Genomic DNA, 19,288 nt, shown 5'->3' with positions numbered 1-19,288 from the left:
TGGGCCCCGATCAGATCGCTCGTGGGTCCTGATCTCTCTTTGCTCCTCTGCCCCGGTCATTTGCCGCACCTCCACCACGATCTCTTGCTGCACCTCCGCCCTGATCATTCGCCGCACCTCTGCTGTTCCTGCCTACGCTCCAATTGGCAACCTGTCGCCCTCCTCGAAGCCATCGCCTTCCTGGAACGGCTCGCACTGTATCTAGAAGTGGCTCCTCTTCTGATACCCCGACCTACGAGGAAACACCAGACGCAGGTCGGGGGTATAAGAGGAGGAGCGGCAGCCCCAGAACCAGCACGGTGCCCCGACCTGCAAGGAAACATCATGTCGACTGCCATTCTGACATTAGTACTAAACTTAACCTTGAATCTGTGGCCTCTAATGCCAGTGTCACCCTAAGTGAATAGTAGTCTTGTAACAAAACTGTACTTTAAAATTATGCAAAGTTATAATTGCTATGTAATTAGGTAGAAAATTTGGAAAATAAAAGCTATTCTTGTTTGCTGTAGAGGCTGGTTTCTTCAACTGTTTTGAGTGGAAGATTGTTATAATGGTCTGGAATATTGCAGGAGCTTCTGACAGCAATATTTTTTCTTAAAATCATACATGCTGCTTGCCACCAGGCAAACATTCCAAACACAGTTATTAAGAGAGTCAAGGCTATTTGATTACTTAAATAATCTCTTGGTACCTTGTTACTCCATAGATTTTCCTGCAGACAATTATAGCGATTCCATTTCATTCATCGCCTTTCAGGTTGCCTGCTGCTTTAATGGTGCCTTTGTAACATTTCGGTATCAAAGTATTGTTATGGTTAGCGCTCTTTGATTACAATTCATCAACTGTTTTCAGGGCAAACATTCTGAAATTAAAACATTCTTGTGTAAAAATTCATCTCCAGTTTATTGGTGTAGTACCAGTTTTATATCTGTATTATTGCACCTTGTATTGTAGTGGCAGTTGTGGCTCAGTAGGTAGCGATCCAGCGACGATGAAGAAACAGCGATATATTTCCAAGTCAGGATGGTGTGACTTGGAGGTGGAGGTGTTCCCATATGCCTTCAATCCTTGTCCTTCGAGTTGGTAGAGGTCGTGAGTTTGGGAGGTGCTGTCGAAGAAGCCATGGCGAGTTGCTGCAGTGCATCTTGTAGATGGTACATACTGCAGACACGGTGCACTGATGTTGGAGGCAATGAATGTTTAAGAACATAAAAATAGAAGCAGGAGTAGGCCACATGATCCCTCATGCCTGCTCCGCCAATCAATAAGATCATGGCTGAACTTCTACATCAACTTTACTTTTCTACACTATCCCCATTATCCTTTGATTCCAGAAATATATCGATCTCAGTCTTGAATATACTACTCGACTGTGGATTCACAACTCCTTGAGGTAGAGAATTCCAAAGATTCACAACCCTGATTGAAGAAATTTTTCCTCATCTCAATCCTAAATGGCCGACTTCTTATTCTGAGACTACGATCCCTGGGGGTGCTAATAGGAAGCGCAAACTCCCCGAATTTTTACCCCATGTGTGTTCTCACCAAAGCCCTGTATAATTGCAGCACGACTTCCTTACTCTTATAATCCAACCCCTTGCAATAAAGGCTAACATACCATTTTCCTTCCTAAATTATTTGCTTTACCTGCAAGTTAACTTTCTATGATTCATGTACAAGGACCCCCCAAAAAACCTCTATCAACATTTACTCTCTCACCTTTTAAAAACTATTCTGCTTTTCCATTTTTCCTACCAAAGTGGATAATTTCACACTTCTCCACATTATGCACCATGTGCCAACTTTTTGCTCAATCACTTAAATGGTTAATATCGCTTTACATTCTCCTCACAGCTTACTTTCCCACCTAGCTTTGCATTGTCAGCAAAATTAGATATACACACTTGGTCCTCTCATCTCAGTCATTGATATAGATTGTAAATAGCTGAGGCCCAAGCACTGATCTTTGCGGCACTCCACTAGTTACAACAGCCATCCCGAATATGACCCATTTTTTCATAATCTCTGTCCATTAACCAATCCTCAATCCATGCTAATATATTACCCCCAATCCCATGAACAATAATCTTGTGAGACAACCTCCTGTGGCACCTTATCAGATGCCTTCTGAGAGTCCAAATATACTACATCCAATGGTTCCCCTTTATTTACCCTGCCAGTTACATCCTCAACAAGTTCCACCAGATTTGTCAAACACAATTTCCCTTTCATAAAACCATGTTGACTCTACCTAATCATATTATGATTTTCCAAGTGCCTTGTTCCCTGTCCTTAATAATAGATTCTAGCATTTTCTGTACTATTCATAACAGGCTAAGTGGCCTATAATTCCCATTTTTCTCTCTCCCTCCTTTCTTGAACAGCAGGGTTACATCTGCTACCCTCCAATCCATGGGGACCGCTCTAGAATCTAAGAAATTCTGGAAGATCAAAACCAATGCATCAACTATCTCTGCCACGACTGCTTTTAAAACTCTTGGAGGGGAGAAATTTGACTGTTTTGTGTCTGTTGTTAGCGCCTGCAGGGGGCACTAATGGGTTACCGACTAGGCACGGTGAAATCAGCGACGCCCGCAAACATCCCTGCCGGTTTTGTGCTGGTGCTAACATTTACCACCTCGGTCTTTAGCAACCCATAGATCATGATGTCACCAAGTGCACTGTGCCCTGTTACCACCTTGGATGTGAAATTCGCTCCTGCCCTTTGCTGTATCGCCAGGCGTCAACAACGGCAGCAAGAGGAGGCACTGTCACCTCGGCTAGCCACTTGGGGAGCAATAATTAAAGACAGTGGTGTTCAGATAGGCCAAATGTTATTCTTTCCACCAGTCTAATGCCAGCTGAAGGTTTTTGACGCCTCATTGCTGAGCGATGTCGAAGCCCTCCATTCCCGGAAAGTGATTGGGAATGTAATGGCAGTTGCACAGGTCCCCTAGCCACACAAAACTGAGTACAAAAATGTTGTAAACCATCATTGGCTCTTCCCTTTAAGTGAGGGAAGGAGCCGATGATGCCAGTAGCACTGCACTGAACATTCTTCAGCACTCTGCTGCTCCGCCCCTCTCACACACTTTAGCGCCCTAAGGGAAATGATTAGCGCTTGATTTAGTGCTCCACTTCCCTCTTGGAGCACTAAAGCTTAATTTCCCACGAGCAAAAAAATGCCTATCGCCTGCTGATACTTTTAGGGAGTTTCAAAAGTTATTGCCCCAAATGGGGTACAACAGCGTTTCTAGCCCTAGTGGCTAGAATTTCATCTGTTAAGTGCCACTCCGTAGCACTATGAAATGGCAATAAAATGGCGGCCGTCGTTCTTTCTCTGATTAGTGGCGGTTCCTGCGGCGACCGCAATATTCCTCTCCCCCTTTGCGCTATGGATAACTGGCAGCACCCTGGAGAAAGAAAATGGTGGCGTGGTGACATCAGTTGGCGTGCAGCACTGACTTAGTCACCAACGTGAACTTCGACCCGAGAGCTGAATCCTAAGCAGGCTGACAGTGGCGATGTCTGCAGCTCTTAAAGGGAGACACTTATCATTCAGGTAAGTTTAAATTTAAGGGTTTGGATTGGATTTCTTTGATTTTATTGAAGTGGTAGCTTGCTGCAATAGATGTGTTTTTTTGTTAAAAGTGTGTAGGGAGTGCTGCTGGATGCTTGCAAGGGCTCGGATAGTAAATGAAGACCTTTGAGAAGACAGAACATGCTGCAATTACTCAGCAGGTCATGCAACATCCGTGGAAAGAAAAACAGAGTATACGTCTCAGGTTGACATGCTGCCTAACCAAACGAGTATTTCCAGCATTTTATGTTGTCATTTCACATTTACAGTATCCACTTGCAGAGGGAAGAGGAAGAAGCCAAAGAAGAGGAATCAGATGGAAGGATGCATCCCAGACTGTCCCTTTGTGGCTGGGATATCGGGGATGGGATCATCTGCCTGCAGTCCCATTGGCTGGGCAGGTTGTCTCTTCTTGTTGACCCACTGGCTGGGCAGGCTGCATTTCTTGGGTGTGTGAAATGAGGAAGGCACAAGGGTGATGTTGTGGTGAGGGAAGGGTGGGAAAGCAAGAGTTGCATGTCAGAAGGAGGATAACATACGAGGATACCCTTTCAGTCCCACCGCTGGCCAAGGGCTCAACCGTGCCCCTGCCAAGAATGGCCTGCACCATCTCCTCCAAGGCAGTGAGGTGAGGTTAGGAATGGGAGATGCCCCTGGTCATTGGTGCAGATTGTTGGCAGGTAAATGATTGGGGGTTGTCCATTGAGCAGTGTGTGAGGCTAGTGGTGCTTGACCACTGATCTGAGGTCATGAAACTTCTTTGAGCACTGGAGCCAGGTGGTGGGGGTGACACTGCTGGCATTGACAGCCTTAGTGATGTACTCACATCGTTCTTTCTCAAGGGCCTTCTGACCCCTGGGGGTATAGGGCCGCTCTTGCAGTGCTGACCCTCTGCACAAAGCTGGAGTGCTGCTTGTTGGACCCTTGATGCCCCTTCCCTGGCTTGCTGAGCCATGTGTGTTAGTGCTGAGGCAGTTTACCTATTTATTGAGGTTAGGAAGATAACTCAGCTTTAACAGATGAATATTCACAATTGTAATTATTAAATATTTCTTAAAAGGCAGAAAGGACTGAAAAATGTATTGATTCATTGCATTTTAGAAACATAGAAAATAGGTGCAGGAGCAGGCCATTCAGCCTTTCTAGCCTGCACTGCCATTCAATGAGTTCATGGCTGAACATGAAACTTCAGTACCCCCTTCCTGCTTTCTCGCCATACCCCTTGATCCCCCGAGTAGTAAGGACTTCATCTAACTCCCTTTTGAATATATTTAGTGAATTGGCCTCAACTACTTTCTGTGGTAGAGAATTTCACAGGTTCACCACTCTCTGGGTGAAGAAGTTTCTCCTCATCTCGGTCCTAAATGGCTTACCCCTTATCCTTAGACTGTGACCCCTGGTTCTGGACTTCCCCAACATTGGGAACATTCTTCCTGCATCTAACCTGTCGAAACCCGTCAGAATTTTAAACGTTTCTATGAGGTCCCCTCTCATTCTTCTGAACTCCAGTGAATACAAGCCCAGTTGATCCAGTCTTTCTTGATAGGTCAGTCCCACCATCCTGGGAATCAGTCTGGTGAATCTTCGCTGCACTCCCTCAATAGCAAGAATGTCCTTCCTCAAGTTAGGAGACCAAAACTGTACACAATACTCCAGGTGTGGCCTCACCAAGGCCCTGTACAACTGTAGCAACACCTCCCTGCCCCTGTACTCAAATCCCCTCGCTATGAAGGCCAACATGCCATTTGCTTTCTTAACCGCCTGCTGCACCTGCATGCCAACCTTCAATGACTGATGTACCATGACACCCAGGTCTCGTTGCACCTTCCCTTTTTCTAATCTGTCACCATTCAGATAATAGTCTGTCTCTCTGTTTTTACCACCAAAGTGGATAACCTCACATTTATCCACATTATACTTCATCTGCCATTCATTTGCCCACTCACCTAACCTATCCAAGTCACTCTGCAGCCTCATAGCATCCTCCTCGCAGTTCACACTGCCACCCAACTTAGTGTCATCCGCAAATTTGGAGATACTACATTTAATCCCCTCGTCTAAATCATTAATGTACAATGTAAACAGCTGGGGCCCCAGCACAGAACCTTGCGGTACCCCACTAGTCACTGCCTGCCATTCTGAAAAGTACGCATTTACTCCTACTCTTTGCTTCCTGTCTGACAACCAGTTCTCAATCCACGTCAGCACACTACCCCCAATCCCATGTGCTTTAACTTTGCACATTAATCTCTTGTGTGGGACCTTGTCGAAAGCCTTCTGAAAGTCCAAATATACCACATCAACTGGTTCTCCTTTGTCCACTTTACTGGAAACATCCTCAAAAAATTCCAGAAGATTTGTCAAGCATGATTTCCCTTTCACAAATCCATGCTAACTTGGACCTATCATGTCACCATTTTCCAAATGCGCTGCTATGACATCCTTAATAATTGATTCCATCATTTTACCCACTACCGATGTCAGGCTGACTGGTCTATAATTCCCTGTTTTCTCTCTCCCTCCTTTTTTAAAAAGTGGGGTTACATTGGCTACCCTCCACTCGATAGGAACTGATCCAGAGTCAATGGAATGTTGGAAAATGACTGTCAATGCATCCGCTATTTCCAAGGCCACCTCCTTAACTACTCTGGGATGCAGTCCATCAGGCCCTGGGGATTTATCGGCCTTCAATTCCATCAATTTCCCCAACACAATTTCCCGACTAATAAAGATTTTCCTCAGTTCCTCCTCCCTACTAGACCCTCTGACCCCTTTTATATCCGGAAGGTTGTTTGTGTCCTCCTTAGTCAATACCGAACCAAAGTACTTGTTCAATTGGTCTGCCATTTCTTTATTCCCCGTTATGACTTCCCCTGATTCTGACTGCAGGGAACCTACGTTTGTCTTTACTAACCTTTTTCTCTTTACATACCTATAGAAACTTTTGCAATCCGCCTTAATGTTCCCTGCAAGCTTCTTCTCGTACTCCATTTTCCCTGCCCTAATCAAACCCTTTGTCCTCCTCTGCTGAGTTCTAAATTTCTCCCAGTCCCCGGGTTCGCTGCTATTTCTGGCCAATTTGTATGCCACTTCCTTGGCTTTAATACTATCCCTGATTTCCCTAGATAGCCACGGTTGAGCCACCTTCCCTTTTTTCTTTTTACGCCAGACAGGAATGTACAATTGTTGTAATTCATCCATCTCTAAATGTCTGCCATTGCCCATCCACAGTCAACCCCTTAAGTATCATTCGCCAATCTATCCTAGCCAAATCATGCCTCATACCTTCAAAGTTACCCTTCTTTAAGTTCTGGACCATGGTCTCTGAATTAACTGTTTCATTCTCCATCCTAATGCAGAATTCCACCATATTATGGTCACTCTTCCCCAAGGGGCCTCGCACAATGAGATTGCTAATTAATCCTCTCTCATTACACAACACCCAGTCTAAGATATTTTGTCGTGCTTCAGTTTGCATGGCCCCTTTCATTCTCACACCTCTTCGTTGCCCACAATTCCTTGCGAGCTCCACAACTTCGCTCACAGAGGTTGTGGGAAGCTGCAACGCCGGACCTGGACAGGAACTTTGTGCCGGATCCCTCAGGCAACGTCACCAGGGCGGCGTTGCATGGAAGGTGAGCACTGCACCACCATCTCCCTGCCCCCGGACCAATTCCACTCAGTTAGTGTTGCAGCTAATTCCAGCGGATATTAAGTGCAGTTGTTGGTGACACAGGCAACTTTGCTGGTGAGGGGGAGGGGGGAGAGAGGGGGAGGGGGAGAGAGAGAGGGGGAGGGGGAGGGGGAGAGAGAGGGGGAGAGAGGGGGAGGGAGGGAGGAGTGAGGGGGGGGCGGGGGGAAGGAGGGGGAGGAGAGGGGGAGAGAGAGGGAGGAGGGGGGAGAGGGAGGGGGAGAGGAGGGTGGGAGGGGAGGGAGAGGGAAAGGAGGGGGGAGCGGAGGGGGGAGAGGAGGGTGGGAGCGGAGAGAGGAGGGGGAAGAGCTGAACAGGGGTGGAGGCTGAACGGAAGGGGGGGGAGGAGGGGCAGGGGGGGGAAAGCTGAACGGGAGGGAGGGAGAGGGGGAGAGCTGAACGGGAGGCTCGAGTCCCGATCTCTGCCCGGGGAGCCCATTCGGCCAGGGCTAGGGCTGGGACCTGGCTCTGCCCCCGATACCATGCCGAGCACGAAGACATCCTGAGGAGACCGGAGAATCACAAGGTAAGTTTTCGGCTCCCTTTTTATTCCAGAAAGTCGGTGCACCTTATGGAGGTGCGCTGTTTTTACAGAGTGCGGAAACTTGGGCCCTTCGTTCCCTACAATTTCCGGTGGTGGATTGGGTGCTGATCAAATGGACTGGATGCTGTTGAGCTTCTTGAGTGTTGTTGGAGCTGCACTCATCTAGCCAAGCAGAGAATATTCCATCACACTCCCGACTTGTGCCTTGTAGGTGGTGGAAAGTCTTTAGTAAATCAGAAGGTGAATCATTCATTGCAGAACACCAACCTCTGACCCACTCTTGTTGCCATTATATGGCTGGGCCAATTAAGTATCTGGTCAATCGTGACCCCCCAGGCTGTTGATGGTACAGGATTCGACAATGGTAATGCCATTGAATGTCAAGACGGGGTGGTTAAACTCTCTCTTTTTGGAGATGGTCATTGCCTGGCACATGTGTGGCGTGAATGTTACTTGCCACTTGTCAACCTAAGTTTGGATGTTGTCTAGGTCTTGCTCTGTGCAGCCATAGAATGCTTCATTATCTGAGGAATTACAAATGAAACTGAAAACTGCAATCAACAGCAAACATCCCGACTCCTGACCTTATGATGGCGGGAAAGTTATTGATGAAGCAGCTGAAGATGGTTGGGCCTAGGACACTGCCCTGAGGAACTCACGCAGCGATGTCCTGGGACTGAGATGATTGGCTTCCAACAACCACAACCATTTTCCTTAATGCCATGTATGACTCTAGCCAGTGGAGAGTTTCCCCCTTGATCCCCATTGACTTTAATTTGACGAGGGCTTCTCGATACCGCTCTCACATCAAATTCTGCCTTGCTGTTAAGGGCAGTCACTCTTGTCTCACCTATGGAATTCAGCACTTTTGTCAATGTTTGGACCAATGCTGTTATGAGGTCTGGAGCGGTGTGATCCTGGCAGGAGCCAAACTGAGCATCGGTGAGTAGGTGAGTACGTGCCACTTGACAGCACTGTCAGCGATACCTTCCATCATTTTGATGATTTAGAGTGGGCTGATAGGGCAGTAATTGGCCGGGGTGAATTTGTCCTGCTTTTGGTTGATAGGAACATGCCTGGGCAATTTTTCACTTTTCTGGGGAAATGCCAATGTTGCGGTTGTATTGGAACAGCTTGGCTAGAGGCGTGGCTTGTTCTGGAGCACAAGTCTTCAGCATGATAGCCAGGACGTTGTGGGGGCCCCATAGCCTTTGCTGTTATCACGTGTTATAACACGTGTTATCTTGCAACAGACTCACTACCACCCACTTGTCATTTTTTTTTGAATCGCAGGAAAATATCGTCCAGAATTACATAGAACATACAGCACAGAAGCAGGAAAAGTCAAGGTGGCTTGCTATTTAAGATTTCTTCACGAATGAGGAATAAGTGTAAAATGCCAGCCTATTTTCTTTCCCTTAGCAGTCAGGATTTTCTGGACAGGATAGCATTTTTCACTGACAACTCTACCCATTCTGAATGACTATAAAACATGTCTTGGCAGGAAAGCCCAAATGGCATACCACAATTAGATAGTCATGAACTTTTCACCCCATCAAATTTCCCCCAGCGACCAGGATGGCACAGAAGATTCAGAAAGACATGTCAGTATAGATTACGTAAAAGATCAGGGAGATTATTAAAATACACCAAGGTCAATTCTCTGGCAGTGAATAATTAATGACAGTTTAAAAGTAAGGGAGAACTTCTGGTTATTTTACCAAAAATTGCCTTTTAATTATGCAACAAATGAACACCATTAATTATATCTCGGGGGAACTATCAGCTACTTTCTTTCTCAACAATAAAGCAACTCAGGGTAAAATAAAATAGCTGCTATAAACGCTATAGCCTGCACAGCCATTAAGATAACGTAGCTTTGGGTGTAATAACCAAGTTATTTTTTATTAAATCACACTTTGATTGGTTTTTCAGGAAGAAGATTTGATGCTTCATGTTCTGTCATGGAACAAAATAATTACTAGATCAGATCCAATATTAGCATAATGTTGGAATTGTGTCAGATCTTCGAAGCAAGTTGTTTTGTGCCAGATGACAATTTAGCATTCCTGTGGCAATTAATTGAGCTGAATGTGAAAAGAATCAACTTGATGCTGCAGAGATGAAGCTGAATAAGCACTTTAGAAATAGGTTGCTTTCACCCACACTACGGGTTTTCCGTAGGCCTGTGCTGGCAGCAGCAGACAATAACTGTGAATGGCCAATTGGGGAACCTCGCTGCAATCAGAGGGTGAAAGAGAGCTTGAGGCCCTTAAAGTTCTACGCTGCATCTAATATTGCATCTATCAATTTAGCATGAATGTCAAATACCATGAGGGGAATCTTATCCCCCCCAGGATGGGCGTTAAAGGGGGAATTAAATTCTTAAAAATCTGAAACCCGACCCCAATTTGCCTAGCTCCGGTTTACCAGGGTTGGTGGAGGGGTGTGGGGGGTTGCGAGTAACCGGCTCTTGAGGAGCATGTCAGCAATTTGAATATGTCAATGAGGCTGCGTGCCTCAGATTTTATCAGCCCTTTAGGTTTAACGGTTGTGGGCTGAGTTTCCAAGGCTTCGGGAAACCCGGCAACCAAAGCGAGACGGCCGGATCCAGGAAGTAAGTGCTTTTTAAAGCACTGCTGGTGGGCCACTAGGAGCAGGAGTGTTTCCCTCTGGACCCCCACGCTAACCTGCCGTGATCTGCCTCCCTCGCTCCCCAGAATCTGCCAGACTCCACCCCACTCTGCGATCTCTCCAGTCATCCCCCCCTGCCCTCCCACCCCCTTTGCGATTTCTAACTCCCTCCTCTCTGGTCCTCAGCTGTAGCATACTAGCACAGACCTTCCTACTCAACAGCCAGCCACAGCCAGCCTCTCAATCTGGCCAGCTGCCAGCCGGGGAAACAATTCAATTGAGTTCCTGCCGTTAAATATGGCAGGACCTTCATATTTTGGGGTTCCAGGCCGCTACAAGTCCCCCGCACCCCAATCCATCCCCATCTCCCTGTAAATATTGGGGCCCATGTGCTTCGCTATAAATTATTCTTTTTTAATGTGATATGCTCACATCTTTTCCAGTTGCAGCCCATTTAATAGCTGGGTCTCAAGCCCAGACTACTCTTTAGATTTTATTGTTATCTCTCTGTGAGTAGCCAATTTTTGTGTTTATGAGGGAGGCACTGAGTGCCCTTTATATAAAATGGATCAGAACAGACAAAGAAACAAGACTTGAATACATTACAATTAATCCAGAACCAGAGCTGACTCAGCATCAAGTTACGACGCTAAACGTTTGCAGTGCACCAGAATTGCACATCCAAGGATCTTATTTTATTTTATTTTATGTGGTAGCGTGCAGAACTTCTCCCTCATAAGAGTTTCAAAAGTGTGAAAAAAGGACACGAGCATGGATAAGGACTCACCAAGGATTGATGTCCTACTCCTCATTTGGAATCTCTCAAAAAATATAAATCTATGTGAAGGAATATACATTGAAATCTATTTTTTCCTCATTTTGTTTTTGATTTAAAGAGAGACTTTCCTTTTATCAGTCTGCATATGACACTGACCAAAGTCAAGAAAAACTACAACAAAAACTTGCATTTATAGCACCTTAAAAGGTAGTTAAAGGCGCTTCACAGGAGCTATTGGGACTGACAACCAAAGGTTTGGCCAGCGAGGTAGATTTTAAGGAACACTGTAAAGGAGAGGTAGAGATGTTTAGGGAGGGAATTCTAGAGCTTAGGGGCTAGAAAGCTGAAGGCACGGCTGCCAATGATGGGCGAAGAAAATTGGGCATGCACAAGAGGCAAATATTGGAGGAAGGTAGAGTTCTGAAAGGGTAATAGGGCATGAGGTAGGTACAGAGATAGGGAGAGGCGAGGCCATGGAATCAGTTGAACATAAGGTTGAGAATTGTGAATGCAAGGTTTTGCTGGACTGGGAGCCAATGTAGGTCAGCGAGGACAGGGGTGATGGGTGAGCGGGACTTGCTGCGAGTTAGCATGCGGTCAGCAGTTTTTAGGATGCACTTAGGTTTACAGAGGGTGGAAGATGGGAGGGCAGCCAGGGGAGCATTATAATAGTCAAGTCAACAAAAGTATGGATGGGTATTTCAGCAGCAGATGGGCTGAGGCAGGGGCAGAGTCGGGTCATATTATGAAGGTGCAGTTTGGAGAGGACATGGGGTCGGAAGCTCAGCTCAGGGTCAGATAGGAATACAATAGAACCAAAGTGAATTGAACCAAACTGTCAATCAATCAATCAGAGGCAGTCCCTCGAAACGAGGATGACTTGCTTCCACGCCAAATAAAGGATGAGTTCACAGGTGTTTCGAAAGAAAAACCCGAACTACATCTTCCATGTGGGCTGGCCCGTGCTGCCCCTGGGCCCCTGGCCCCAAACTTATGCCTCCCCTGGGCCCCGATCATATCCCTCCACAGTCTCTCACAGCTCCTTCGCCCCAAACGATCAATACCAGTTTGTTGAGTCACAAATGGGAGTCAAATTACCATCATAGGTGAAGTCTGTTACTATCCAAACTCAGTGTTTGCTACGTTGGCAAGTTTTGTATCATCTGCAAACTTCAAATTTGTACTACCCATACCCAATTCCAGGTAATTTATATAAGAACATAATAGGAACAGGAGTAGGCCATACGGCCCATCGAGCCTATAATAGGCTTGCAAATCACAATATTTTAATTGGACAGGGCTCAACATTCAGCCAAAACCGAATTGGCAACAGGTCTCTCCATTCGAATTGTGTGTTTGGAAATTTTAGATTGTAAGGGAATTCTATGGATATTAAGGGATCAAGGGATATCAGGGTATTGCGGGGTATTGCGGGAAGGTGGAGTTGAGGTAGAAGATCAGCCATGATCTTATTGAATGGTAGAACAGGCTTGAAGGGCCGTATAGAGTACTCCTGCTACTATTTCTTATGTTGTTAGGAGAAGAGCATTTCTAGACTCTGCAGAGAAAAGGACATAGGTCCCAAAGTTCCAGAACTGTGGAGAAGGCAGGACTTTCATTCACCAGCTGAAAATGATATTGTCCTAATCCCAAATTGTGGTGATGGGGACATTTAAATAATCAATGCAGGCAGACCTCATCTGTACAGGAGCATCGGAGACATCTACCCCAACAATTGCCTGCAAAATTGGAGGCGCGCATGCCGATCTAACGGATTGAACAAGTGGCCCTTGAAAGGTAGAAGACTCAAAAGACATTTCACTTTTTCTCCTTCCTGTGGGGATTAAATGGGCATTGCAGAAAGGTACCAGGCCCATAATGGAAGTCACCCCAGGTCTCAGACTCAGGAGGGTATAATGGGTAGAATTCCCCTCAAAGCAATCTTTGATTGTGGGGTTGGATATTTACTCGTTTCTCCCTCAACTGACACAAAAATCTAGGCTGACACTCCAGTGCAGTGCTGAGAGAATGCTGCACTGTTGCAGATGCCGTCGTTTAAATGAGTCGTTAAACCAAGGCGTCTGCTCTCTCAGATGGATGTAAAAGATCCCATGGCACTGTTTCGAAGAAGAGCAGGGGAGCTATCCCCAGTGTCCTGGCCAATATTAATCCCTCAATCAACATAACAAAAACAGATTATTCGGTCATTATCAGATTACTGTTTGTGGGAGCTAGCTGAGCGCAAATTGGCTGCCACGCTTCCTACAATACAACAGTGACTACAGATGCCAGCATCCGCAGTATTTTGCTTTTGTGTCAAAAAGTACTTGATTGTCTGTAAAGCGCTTTGGGATGTTCGATGGTCGTGAAAGACGCTATATAAATCAAAGTCTTTCTTTTTCTTTCGTTTGTTCCCAGCCTGTGGAATTTCAGTCCTTTGGTTCATAGAAACATAGAAAATAGGTGCAGGAGCAGGCCATTCAGCCCTTCTAGCCTGCACCGCCATTCAATGAGTTCATGGCTGAACATGAAACTTCAGTACCCACTTCCTGCTTTCACGCCATACCCCTTGATCCCCCGAGTAGTAAGGACTTCATCTAACTCCCTTTTGAATATATTTAGTGAATTGGCCTCAACTACTTCCTGTGGTCGAGAATTACACAGGTTCACCACTCTCTGGGTGAAGAAGTTTCTCCTTATCTCGGTTCAGTTTTCCTGTATCTACCCCAAATTTCTTGCAGTGTAAACTCAATTTTGCAAGCTTAATAGTTTAATGAAAATTGAGTTAAAATGTAAGTTGATTAAGGTTTTCTTCAAGAGACTGCTAATGGCTCCCATGGGAAAATTAGCAGGCATTGAGGAAAGGCCAGATTAATGCTCTTGAGTGCTGTGATATATGAATGATAAAGTTTACTATCTTTTTCTGATGCCAGAGTGACTGACTTTGAGAGAGGTCGCTGTGGAACAGAAAACCCGCATCTCTGAAAGTGGTGTTCTGTCAAAATTTGATTGGCAATTTGTGGATGTTTTCCACTTTTAGAAATCATGATGTTGTGCTTGCCACTTCTATACTTGAGGTTGGTGGTAGATTTGAGGGCCTGGTCTTCGAGGGGAGCTCTTCGAATCTCAACGCCGCGAGCGTGAAGAGGTCAGGCGCAGGTAGCGGAAGGAGCGTGCGGCAAATCAGTCCCATTCCCTCCTTCCCCCGACGAATGTCTGTCCCACCTGTGACAGGGTCCGTGGCTATTGTACTGAATTGTTCAGCCACCAAAGAACTCACTTTGGGAGTGGAAGCAAGTCTTCCTTGATTCCGAGGGACTGCCTATGATGATGATGATCTATACTATTTTAATGATAACTATTACAAATGCTAACGACTTCAGTTTCTGCTGGGCAGGTTTGGTCTAGACTATAGGATTTCTTCAGCCTTACTAGCAGAAATCTGGCCAAACAGGACTCACCTGCAATCACACTCATTTTGCACTTCTCAAATGGCTTGATGGCGACTTAACTATTACGGTAATGGCCAAGAATGTTAATCCTGCTCTGAGTAGTAGGGAATAAATTAAGCATTGAAATTACACAGCCTAATTATCTCGTAACACCATTTGCCTGATTTTGAAAGACAATTTTGATACCTCAGATGCTAGACCCTGAGTTTTTACTCTCATACGTAATCAATGCCTGGGATTGGAAATCAGAAATAAAGATTAAATTACAATCCAAGATTTACAAATTCTGTACATCATCTACTTGTGCAGATTGCATTGAAACATGTGGGGTAATAATGCAATAACATCTGCAAACTGCGGGTAGATGTCATGTGATCAGATGTCATGTGACTGGATGTGATATGATCAGGCTTCATGTGATCAGAGCTTCGGGAATACATCAAACCTGAAATGGCAACCCTACCTAGGTTTCTCAGTTAGAAAGCATAAAATAAAAATTGTTGCAAGTTTCTACAAAACGACTGAGCTTCATTTCTACCTCAAATTGTTTGTCACCTACTTATAAAGAATGTTACCACAATTTACATATTTTAAAAACTGCAGCTGCATGTTAATGAATTATCCTGCCACCATATGCACAGATGTACCAATTACTGTCATGGACACGATGGGCCAAATGGTCTCCTTCTGTGACAAAATGTTTCTATGATTCTATGGTTGCCAAAGTTCTCTCCAAACATGCACCAACAACATGTAAAATGGACCATTGTTTTTCACCACCAGTAATCAAACTACAAAATAGCAAGAGAAGGATCAAATTTTACAACCAAACTATAATAATAATTGGGAATTAAATTGAGAAATGAGGAAAGATAATGGAATGTTTCAGATAAATTTTGTGTTGATTATACATCTTTTGTCAAAGGAGTAATCCACATGTGTCAAAAGGTTATGCAAAGACGATCTTATTGTAAGAGTCTTACTTTCAGTAAATAATTGAAGAAATCTTCAATACGATTTTGCATTAGATTACACTTTTTGCAGTGTAGGTACAATATTAAATGTGAAATGTTTTCAAGGATGATTGTCAGTAGAATTCAATTTACACTGAATATGACCTGCTAGATTAACAGGAATAAACCAGGACTTACGTTAACAATAGCTTCTTTAGTCTGTGCCATGTCTGAGATAACTCCATCTGTTATAATGAGCAGAACAAAGTACTGTGAACCATCTTGTACTGCTGCTGCGTACCTGTAGAAACCAGACGAACGGGGTATTAGAAAATGACACCACTAATTAGAACATCTAGCTGGGTAAAGTTCATAAATTTCGGACTGCCTTGGGCAGATTTCATAATGCAAGCTGTTGACCTCTCCCTGGGAGCAGGACATAATAAAATATAATCATTTATATCTACACAAAATACGTGTCCACTTCAGACAAATGATTAATTCTGCTGGGCCTTAAAAGGTGAGAATTTGACTCAATCAATATGTAATGAATCCCTCGTAGTTAGACATTATTCACAGTGTTCCCATCGCTGCAAAAATGTATAGTGATTTGAATTAAATCTGGAATGCAGGAAAGATTTTTTTATAAACCCACATTTAGGAGATTCAACCTCAAAGTCCCTCACCTGTCCAATCTGCCTCCGTACTCCCCACCAAAGAATTAAGCTGGCCACTCCAACGTGCCGCTATCCTGTCCAATCATTGCCCATAATTATGTGCTGTTACTCTCACAATGAGAATCAAGATGACAGAAAGACATGGGGCTTTTCCTTCGATGTGAAACAGGTTTATGGTCATCGTTGAGAAGGGATCAGTTTTGCCTCACAGGGGAGCAAGGAATATCTGTAGTTTCCAGTACTGTAGTATGCTTTGATTCTCAATTTGACAGTAGAAGTTGTCAGTTACACAGTTGATCAGGTAAGTGTTAGAAAAGAGAGCAGATAAATTGCAAGAGTGACAGGTAAGAAGATTGGGGGTATGAGGATGTTAAGAGGCACAAAGACATTTGGTATAAGCAATGCAGGGGACAGGAGAATGACAGACACAAGCAAGCAGGCCACTGGTTCACAGTGCCCATAAGAGTCAAAGGGGAAGACCGCCCTAAGTGGAGAAACTGCATCCGGGACGGCGTTAAGCACTTCAAGTCTCAACGCCGAGAGCGTGCAGAAATCAAGCGCAGGCAGCGGAAAGAGCGTGCGGCAAACCAGTCCCACCCATCCCTCCCCCGCAACGACTATCTGAACAACCTGTGACAGCGTCTGCGGCTCTTGTATTGGACTGTTCAGCCACCAAAGAACTTGTTGTGTATGCATGCCTGTTTACTGTGTGATGTCTGAAACACTGTTATGCAACACTGAATGTACCCTTACACTGTACACACCTTATCTGTACACCAGAGGGTGCTGCTGCTGGAGACCTAAGGGTTACCTGCACACTGCAGGTAACTCAGTCCAAAAAGGAACTCGCAGCTTGTTGTCAGCACTCAGGAGCTGCAAATAAAGGACTACAGGTCTACACAGTTTAAGTATCATACCCTGCCTTGTGGAGTCATTACTAAAGGTGCCTACATACGCTACAACTGGCGACGGGAATACGAGGTCACGAACCACACGCTCAGCATGTCGAATCTCAGCATCTTTCAGCAATTTACCGATGGGGAAGATTGGGATGCTTTTGTAGAAAGATTGGAACACTTAAGGAGACTGGCTGCACTGTGCGACTTTGGTGACCACCTAAATGAAGCACTAAGGGACTCTAAACCGACGAGAGCAGTGCACCGCATTGATACTTCTAAGGGCAGAAACACTGCCCCGAGTCCCGCAACCCTGAGTCCGCCACATGGGGCAAACCGGCTAGCCCCGTGCTGGCGCTGTGGAGGAAACCACAGGACCCACCAGTGCCATTACAAAGACTATGCATGCAAAGAGAAAAGGCACCTTCAAAGGATGTGCAGAAAAAGTTTTACTCACCGCGTCTCTGATGAGTTGGCTGATCACCGGGGCTCCGACACAGAGGAAGGTGAAGTTGCTCAGCCCCTGAAAGAAGAGTATGGAACTCATACCTGCTCCAACAAAAGTTCTCCGTGGGCGATGAAAGTAGATGTCGACGGAGTCCCAGTTTCTATGGAGAGCGACACAGGGGCGAGCCAGTCTGCAATGAGCCAAGCGACCTTTGAAGAACTTTGGATGAATCCCGGCAATCGACCACAACGGCATCCTGTCCAAGTGAAGCTGCTTCCAGGTCTCCGGGCTCCGGCAATCGACCTCGAACATGGATCCATCGCAGCATCCGGAGGTTCCACTGTCCAGCTCGACTGCCCACAGCAAAATCTTCGAGACCGAGGATCCAAACTCCACTTTCCGAGCCAGGGCAGCACTCCAAGAGGTGAACATCGACGAAAGAAATGGATTCCCAACATCCAGGATCAAACCTGTGGAAGAAAAGAGCACCACAGCCTACCTGCAGCAAGACCAGAAAATGGCTGCAGCACCACAAGCAGCAGAACCTGTAATCAAAATGGCCTCCACCATGCCACGAATGAACATAGAGGAGCATCATGTGACATCGAGCGGCCAATTGGATTTGAAGGCTCCCTTAAAGGAGACCGGTAACCAAAAAAATTTAAAGGAGAAGTTTCAACTATTTGAGTACACAGACTTTAAAGCTAAAGATGCAATTAAAGGGTGCAAGTATGAAAATGTATGCAATGTAACCATGAATTGTGATGCTGGTTTAACTAATGTGACTAATGAGATGAATGCAGGTGTCAGTAAAGTTAAAAACAAATTTATTATGCTTAACAATAATGATAAAGAATGTGAACTGCCTAATGTAACCATGTCTGTTGAAACCAGGACACCCAAAAGTGATGCAAATGCTAGAATGTATAATGCAGGCTCGACTATGTGTGATCAGAGCCAAGGTGTCATGTATACCGGTAGGACACTGCCAAAGGACATTGGGTCCTACAGGGACCATGCTGATGTCAATGGAATCCCCTTGTGGGAGACCACCAGGTCCAGCAGGCTACCTGACCATGTAGCCTGGACCTTTGGAACGAATGTGATGCCCCTTGCATGACACGCACACAGGCAGTGGGAGCAGACCCACTACAGGGACAGTGGTCAATGGGCAGCCCAGCCACCACCAATGGCAACCTGCACCAGACCAGCCCTACAACTCTGGCCACCAGGGCCAACACTAGGAGCATGAGGTCAATACCCTCCAGCTTCCCTGGCAAACCCTGGAATGACCTGACCCTCATCCCAATTGGTGGACAAAGAGCCCACCCAGTCTTGTGGCCCTGCCCACAACTACCCACATCACAGTGTATACACACCACCCACTGCTGCCGTGGCTACCTCCCCGAGGGATCCCACAACAGTGACACCCACTTGGTTTGTGTGTGAGGGAGGGGAAACGTACGAGGCCAGCCTCAAGCACAGGGTTCACACCCGGCAACCACACAACCCTCACCACAACCTACCACTGATCACCTCCCCTGATCATGACAATAAGGATATGAAAAATGCTTAGGGGGGAGTGTTGTTGTGTATGCATGCCTGTTTACTGTGTGATGTCTGAAACACTGTTAT

General features: G+C 45.6%; 1 protein-coding gene across 2 annotated transcripts in view; it reads right to left on the bottom strand.

The window, feature by feature from the left end:
- LOC139228246 (copine-8-like) overlaps positions 1 to 19,288 on the bottom strand; it is a 781,549-nt gene that overhangs the window by 62,371 nt on the left and 699,890 nt on the right. For both annotated transcript variants that reach the window (XM_070859423.1, XM_070859422.1), the window contains exon 17: positions 15,831 to 15,933. In XM_070859423.1, coding sequence (XP_070715524.1) covers positions 15,831 to 15,933 — 103 coding nt within the window. The remainder of the gene's footprint in view (positions 1 to 15,830; positions 15,934 to 19,288) is intronic.

This window comes from Pristiophorus japonicus, chromosome 17, assembly GCF_044704955.1.
Source record: "Pristiophorus japonicus isolate sPriJap1 chromosome 17, sPriJap1.hap1, whole genome shotgun sequence".
Classification (NCBI taxonomy): domain Eukaryota; kingdom Metazoa; phylum Chordata; class Chondrichthyes; family Pristiophoridae; genus Pristiophorus; species Pristiophorus japonicus.
Note: the sequence above shows the minus strand (reverse complement) of the source record. Positions and strands in the feature narration are given on the sequence as shown.